At 38.0% G+C, this 7,807-nt stretch overlaps 1 protein-coding gene across 1 annotated transcript in view; it reads right to left on the reverse strand.

The window, feature by feature from the left end:
* ADAM22 (ADAM metallopeptidase domain 22) overlaps positions 1-7,807 on the reverse strand; it is an 86,051-nt gene that overhangs the window by 46,875 nt on the left and 31,369 nt on the right. Inside the window, exons 11-13 of the mRNA XM_019630350.1 lie at positions 5,639-5,710; positions 5,327-5,419; positions 1,204-1,284 (exon numbers count right to left, since the gene is read on the reverse strand). Coding sequence (XP_019485895.1) covers positions 1,204-1,284; positions 5,327-5,419; positions 5,639-5,710 — 246 coding nt within the window. The remainder of the gene's footprint in view (positions 1-1,203; positions 1,285-5,326; positions 5,420-5,638; positions 5,711-7,807) is intronic.

The following is a 7,807-nucleotide window of genomic DNA, read 5'->3' on the forward strand; positions in this document are numbered from 1 at the left end:
AGAAAGAAAGAAAGAAAGAAAGAAAGAAAGAAAGAAAGAAAGAAAGAAAGAAAGAAAGAAAGAAAGAAAAAGAAGGAAAAAGAGAGGGATGGAGGGAGGGAGGGAAAAAGGAAAGTGATGACATTTGAAGGGAAATTCTCATTGAATGTGAATGGAGTTACAGAGAAAAATGGCTGACAATGGGAATGTTTATACTGCTATTCCACAAAAAACTTCACATTCACATCTTCAGATCTCTTGGAGATAGTACATGGCATTGAAAGCAAAAAGGATAAAACACTGACAGCTGATCCAAACTGAGAAATGAGTATAACAATTCAGCAACACACGGCCAAGATGCTCATTAGGAATCATAAGGTTTGAAACAAGAAGGTGGCCCGCACAGTTTCAACTACTCCTGAAAAGTTTTTTTAAAAGAAATAAAATACTTTAATTCTTCAATGTTTCTGTTTTAATTTACTGTGCTAAATAAATATGAGTTTGTTTTTTCATTTCCCTACTCACTTAAAGTAAGAGAGTTTTTAATAGTTTGACAACCTTCTATAAAGATCACAGAACAACTGTAGTTTTTTCCCATTGATTATTAGACAACTTTACACGGTTTCAACGTCCATGCTGGTTTTCATGACCCTGCACCACCACGCAAAGTGAGGACTGCCTGCTTGTACGTACACTGACCATATGAAATCTGGGAACCCTTGCCAAAGTTTATCAACTTCCCTATCTTCTCTATTTACAACCAAAATGACATTAAACTCAGGAGAAGCTGTTAATGGCTAAGGTGATGAAAGCGATCTCAGAAAAGTAAGAGTCGAGAAAGAGACAAAGGCTGCTTCCCAGAACCCAGTTCTCTGAGGGTCTCTGCCTGGGCTGACTCGTTTTCACCAGCTGACGAGTCGTTCTGTTTCCTCCTTCACTAAGAAGACAAAAAGCAAATGAGTTTTACCCCCTACTTACAACAAAAACAAAACAGTTAAGGCATGCATGCAGTCTTAGCTTCGCTCAACAAAATTATGCTGAACATCTACTCAAGCTTTGATTACTGAAACTTAAATTCCTGAAAAATAAATTAACAGAGAGAGGGACAGTTGATGTGAAAGAGAGAGATGAGCATCTTGTCCATTTCCATGTCATCTGGGAGTCAGGGCACTAAAGACACTCCTTTTTCCCCATCCGGTTTAGAGTAGCTGCTCTGTGAATTACCTGGCTCGAATTTCCTGAGCATGTTTCATGAATATCACAATCATTTACTGCTTCTCGGCACACAGTCCCCATGGGCTGAAACTAAAGTGAACAAAAATCAATGTGTAAAACTGTTGAAGGAAAAAATTCTCACAGTATCATCTTTGAAAACAGCAAAATGAGTAGTGTTTGGATAGGAATATCTTAAACTATTTTAAGATGGTAGTCTGTGAAAACCACAGTTACTGAATGAAATGTTAATTTAATAGTTTTCAGAGGGAGTTACTTGTGTATGAAGTAATTTGGATAGGCATCGCACATAAGTCTTCCAAAATCTTGCTAAAATATCTTTAGCTTAATGATACATTCTCCACCAGAGGGATGAGTCAGTCTGAGTTCTAGTAATTCTTCCTTCCAAATAGCTTTTGGATTTACAGTTTACCCTTCATTCTTATTGGCTCCTTTATCATAGTACGCTTTTTTGCCTCATCTGCCAAGAATTTGAAAGTTACATTTTGGGCTGAATTGCAAAAGTTATATTTTCCATGCTTTCTCTTCCTTTCTTCTTTCCTGCCTCATTTTTACACAGATCTATAGCTTGGTCTTTTATTCTTTTCTAATGTTTCTATGATTTGTACCTGTGTATGGCAGGTTTTGGTTTTTTTCTGGTCTGTTTTCAACCACTTTAAATATTTCTTGTATGTGTGAGAGTTGTACAAATAAATTTTAAGCTCATTGGATTTATAAATTGCAAAAGTATTCATTATAATAAAACAGAGACACATAAAGTTTTCATCCTTCCCCTCTCCTTTCAATCCCATTCTCTTTCCCTCTTCAAAATGTTGATATTTGGGGGTAGATCCTTCTATGTTTTTATCTGTGCTTACACAAACATACACATTACTCGGGACAAAACTCCAACTCCTGCAAATTTCACTTTCTCTCCCTTGTTTACAATCCTCCCGGCAGGTGAGTGTGCTGTTGTTCCTAGAACATGAACAGCACACTGCCACCTCCAATCAGCACTTCAACCAGTGCTTTTTAGAAGATCTGAACAAAACCTGTGTTCATTCATTCATTCATTCATTCATTCATTCAAGTATATACTAGCCACTTAAAACGTGCCAGGCACTTTCTAGCCACCAGAAGCTCAATAGGGAACAAAAAACAAGAATCAAGAATCCTGCTCGCCAGGAGCTTACATTTTAGTGGGGATAAACAGGCTATAAACATATGGAAATAAGCAAGATCATTTCATTCCATATACTCTGTTTCTCTTCCTCTTTGGGATTGGGGCAAACCACAATTTTAGAACATCTGAGGTAGAAATATGAGCAGATTTAAGAGTGTAAATGTTCCAAGAACTGCCAGGTGCTTTTGAGAGGGAGCACAGTGAAGGAGGGCTTGCTCTAAGGATGGAGGTACAGCAGTAAATAAATCAACCCAAACCCCTGCCCTCTCGGAACTTACATACTAATGAGAGCAGAAAATATAATAAACACGTGAATAAGCAATGTTTTACAGCAGAGGTCCACAAATTAATGCTTAATGGCAAAACTTTGGTTGGCTGCCTGTTCCTATACGGTTTTTTTGGAACACAGCCATGCCCATTCGTTTCTGTTATTTCTGATGGCTGCTTTCAAAGGCAGAGTTGAGTCACTGACACAGACCTATGACCCACAAAACCCACACCATTTACTCTCTAGTCCTTTAAAGGAAACGTTTGTCATCTCTGGTATAGATGCGTTATTATAAACACATGCAGAAAAACTAGAGATACACAGTTTCTCATCTTGTTCTTCTGTTTCCCCTCTCCTATTATCTTGCCTCTGGCTCCTCCAGGAACCCAGGGTAGGGGCGAGAGTGGGGGTGTGGGGCAGAGAAAGGGGCAAAAAAGATCTTATTTGACTGGTACAGCTGTAACTTACCTTGTGGGAGGGTTAATTATGCCAATTTATTGTATGTATTTTAATTTTATTATTTTCACTTGTTCCTTGAAATAACATCACAAAGAGCCAGATTTGTATAAATCAAAGAAAAATGGCATCATCAAATGCATTTTAGGGACAGGCAGACTTAAAACTAAAATAAAGATTGGGGATCCCTTGTTATGGCAGTTGGAAAAGCTGACAGACTACACAGTTGGGGCAGCCAAAATGAAAATAAGTCTGTTTCACCTTCAGTTTAATCTTCTTTTTTTAAAGAATGCTTTCAGAGATCTCTGTTAGGGCCTTTCTTGTCTTAAAAACCTGCCTGAAACACAGCGGTAAAGTGGAAGCAGCAGAAGTCGCTGCCGGCAGATCTGGGATGTAAGTGAACATTTATTCCGTACTGGCTGAATGAGCCTCTGCAAGCTAGTTCACTTTCCTTGAGGCTGGGACTGCTCAAGTGGAAAAATCTGGATAATAATACCTATCCCAAAAGTGTAGTTGGGAGCATCATCTAAGGTACCAGTCTCAACCAGGAGTGATTTTGCTCCCAAGGGGACATTTGGCAATATCTGAAGACATTTTTGGTTGTCACGACTAGGCGGGGTGGTGCTTGCATCTGGTAGAAGTCTGGGAAGCTGCTAAATATTCTACAATAAACAAGACACACCCCCGTGACAAAGAATTATCCGGCCAAAAATGTCAACAGTGCCAGCGAAGAGAGACCCAGACGTAAGACGATATAAATGAAAAGTGCTTACCACTATCTCTGGCACTCAGTAGATACATAATATGATAGGTTCATAGTCTACTCTGTCTTCACTCATTAGGCTAAAGTTATTTAATCAGCAAATAATCAGTAAGAGGCTGCTGCACAGATTTATTCACTTGCTCAAACCAACATTTACTAAGAACCTGTACCAATTACTGTATAAGTCCCAGGCTCTGCCTCCATAAAATGTACAGACTAAAAGAGGCAGATATTAAACCTCAGAAATAATATAGACTATTGTGACAGACTTTATATCAGAAGAGAAAAAAGAAATAGATTTCTTTGAAAAAGGAAAGCCTCAGATAACTCTCAGTCTTGAAGGAAAGACTTAAATATCTGGAGACAGGTATGAGGATGCTATTGGGAGGATAAAAACAGATAATGTGCTTAAAGATGAATTTTCTTAAAAAGAAAAGCATCCAAATAAACATTTGGCAGCAGTTTAATTTATTTAGAATTTATTGCCCACAGTGTCTTGGGATTTATAGATGGAATAATTCTTATAAAACCAAAATTACCATTCTATATGTATATTTGTATCTAACTGTACATTAACATTTTTGATGCCCTAAGAAATTATTGGATGAATTGGATGAAGGTGGTCAAAAGGTATACACTTCCAGCTATAAGGTAAATAAGTGCTGGGATATAAGGTAAAACTCAATGACTACAGTTAACACTGCTGTATGGAATTTTTGAACATTATTAAGGATGTAGAGCCCAAGAGTTCTCATCACAAAAACAACATTACTTTTCTTTTTCTTGGTGTCTTTATGAGATAATGTATAGTAGCTAAACTTATAGTGGTAATCATTTCACAATATATGTGAATCTAGTCATTACGCTGTTGCACACCTTAAACTTATACATCTTTTGTGTCATAATGTATGTCAATTATGTCTCAATAAAACTAGGAAAAAAAACCATTTTTTAAAAAGATGCATTTTAAACTCTCATACACAACACATTAAGGTGCGGTCATGTCTACAAGTATTCCTTTTGCTCCCTCAACAGCTATGCAAGAGCTACACCAGGCTGCACAGCAAGCGAAGAAAAGCCTACTGAATATCTGCTTGGCTTTACAAGGAAGGAAGAACATAATTCAAAGATCAAACACATTTCATGTGCATGCTCTTCAGGGAGGCAGCAGCAAGAGGACAAGCTCCAGGAGTGAGAAGGGTTCAGGCCCTAGCTGCCTGACTCACGGAGTGTAGGACCCTGGGAAAACTGCTTCATCACTACAAGCCTCAGCGTTCTCATCTGTTAGATGGGAATAAAAATAATTACTGCACCTCACAAGATTTTGTGAGGCTCCTGTAAAGCCCCTGGCATTTAACATGTGTTAGATACACTATTGTTATCAGAGTATATTAACCTAGCCTTAACAATTTAATCAGATATGGCCTCTTTTCTGTCCATTGGTTATGAATCAGCATTTATTTACCTTGCACTTTTTACAACAAAGACCATCACTGCACTGAGAGTCTTGGGTCAAGGTGCATTTCTTACAACACTCCGCTCCTTCGAGAATGCATTCCTAAGGAAGATAAACATTGGCAAAACATCAGAAAATGATGATTTTCCTGAAAGTACCAGAATATTTTCTAAAATAAATGTACTACCTCCCAATAATAATCTTTCTTCCACAAAGCTTATAACATTTCCAGGCATAACACTTGCTCCATAGTTCTGTGTGTAGACCTGGAATGACGCTGAATAACCTTAAAAAAAATCATCAAAACACCCAGAGACTTACTGCGGGGGTTCCACAGTCACACTCTTCTCCAGTTTCAATGAAGCCATTGCCACATTCAGGGGGATCAAGAAGCTGTGGGATGAAAACAAAAAGGAAACTAAAATATAGAAAAACTAATATCAAAGACCTTATAAGAGCCCATAAGCGCCACACCTATACTTCTGGCATATCCGTCAGTTATTCCAAAATATATTTTTATTTCCCTAAACAGAAAGCATGACTTTCTATAAATTTAGAACTCGGAACTTTAGAACAGAAGTGTGTAATATTATTTCCAGTTCATACTTAATCATATTTACATATATAACACACCCACCAAGTAGGATCTGATGAATGCCATCAAAATAAATGATCTAGCCATTGACTAAAACCAAGCCAAACTGACTCCTGAAATTTCATTTCCTTCAAACAGGAAGCAAGGGATTTAGAGTCAGAATGTATGGATTCAAATCTTGGCTCAGAATCTTATCTTGGGCAAATGGCTTATCATCTCAGAGTCCAAGCTTTTTAGTATTTAAAACAGGAATAATATTAGCTGCCCATCTACATCACTAACTGTTGTGAGGATTAAGTTCAATTACCTATAAAAAGCCCTTTATTTGTTATATTTCCTTGTGAAAAAGAAAGTTATTTCATTTACAATGAGGAAAACATCACAAAATAACAAATTCATTTATTTATTTAATACAAAATATAACTCCTCCTATTAATGTAGTTCTGCAGAGAACAGCAATCATAATTTGCCCCAGAGGCAGAAGCCAATTTTGGCCTTTCCAAGAGTACATTTTAAGACTGTTTTACTTTTTAACTCTCCATCGATATTATCATTCAAATATAATTTAGCTTGTGATGATAGATAAAATTAATAAATAGCTGCCATGCTCCACATATATAATATTCATTCAAAAGTTAATCAAGGAGGCCAGCCAAGTGGCTCAGTTGGTAAAAGCATGGGTTCGATTCCCACATGGGCCAGTGAGCTGGGCCCGAGCTGAGCTGCCACTGAGCTGCCAACAGGTGGCAGGATGGCTCAGCTGGTGAGAACACGTGCCCCTAACAACAAGGTTGCTGGTTCGACCACGGCATGGGGTGGTGGGCTATGCTCACCCGCAACTAAGATTGAACACAGTAGCTTGAGCTGAGTGGCTGCAAGCTGCTGACGGGCATCTGGATGGTGACTGGACTTGGAGCTGAGCTAGCTGCGCCCTGCACAACTAAGATTGAAGGACAACAACTTGGCTGTTCCCCTTCCCCAATTCCCCAACACTGTTCTCCTTCTGCAATTCCCCCCAAAAAAATCTTTTAAAAAACAACAACAGTTAATCAAAATTTATGTATTATAGAATGGAAGTGAATACACAGCTATGAACACACACACACACACACACACACACACACACACTTTCTTAACTAGCTAGAGGGAAAAAACAAAATGAAATAAAGAAAGCAACAACAACAAAAGAATCCTCACCTAATTTCAAATACTCTCTCCTCTCCAACAAAAGAAAAATCTACTCATCTCTAGATTTCATTTTCAGTTGAAAAGAATCATAACAAATGAGAAAGCTCTGAAAGCCAAAACTAAAACTTATTCAGATGAAAAACACTCCTTATTCTCTTACTCTGTGTTCAGAATAATCAGTTACTTTGGTAAAAAGACTTGAATTGTTTTTCAATAATAGCAGCAGAAATGTAGTTCAATGATTACTTCTGGAGCTCTTGGAAAGATATTTAAAATGATCACTTTGCTTTTCAGTGCGATATGGTACACTTCCTAAATTTCACTGGAGTGAACAGAGAACAAAGCCAAGTACATGATTACAAAAGAAATTCTACATATCGCTGTGGTGCACAGAAACACGTCCCAGTTCACATAATCAACAGGAGGAAGCAACCTTCTTTCAACTGCAAAGTCTTCCAAATGTAGGAGGAAGACCTGCTTTCCAGTCAGTAATGAAAGGATGGTCTACAAGTTGACAAAGCATCTGACAAAATCTAGGTACTGAAAGACTTTCTTCTTTCCTTCTTTAAGCAGATTTGGTTTTCATACTGAGAAGTACTTGCCACTATAATCATATGCGCCATTCTGAAAGGCAGCGGTAGGGAGTGATGAAGGGAGATATGCTCCCCTTTCAACCAGGATGACTTGTGATTAGGTATAGTGGGGGG

Source organism: Hipposideros armiger, unplaced genomic scaffold (genome assembly GCF_001890085.2).
Source record: "Hipposideros armiger isolate ML-2016 unplaced genomic scaffold, ASM189008v1 scaffold_902, whole genome shotgun sequence".
In the NCBI taxonomy this organism is placed as follows: domain Eukaryota; kingdom Metazoa; phylum Chordata; class Mammalia; order Chiroptera; family Hipposideridae; genus Hipposideros; species Hipposideros armiger.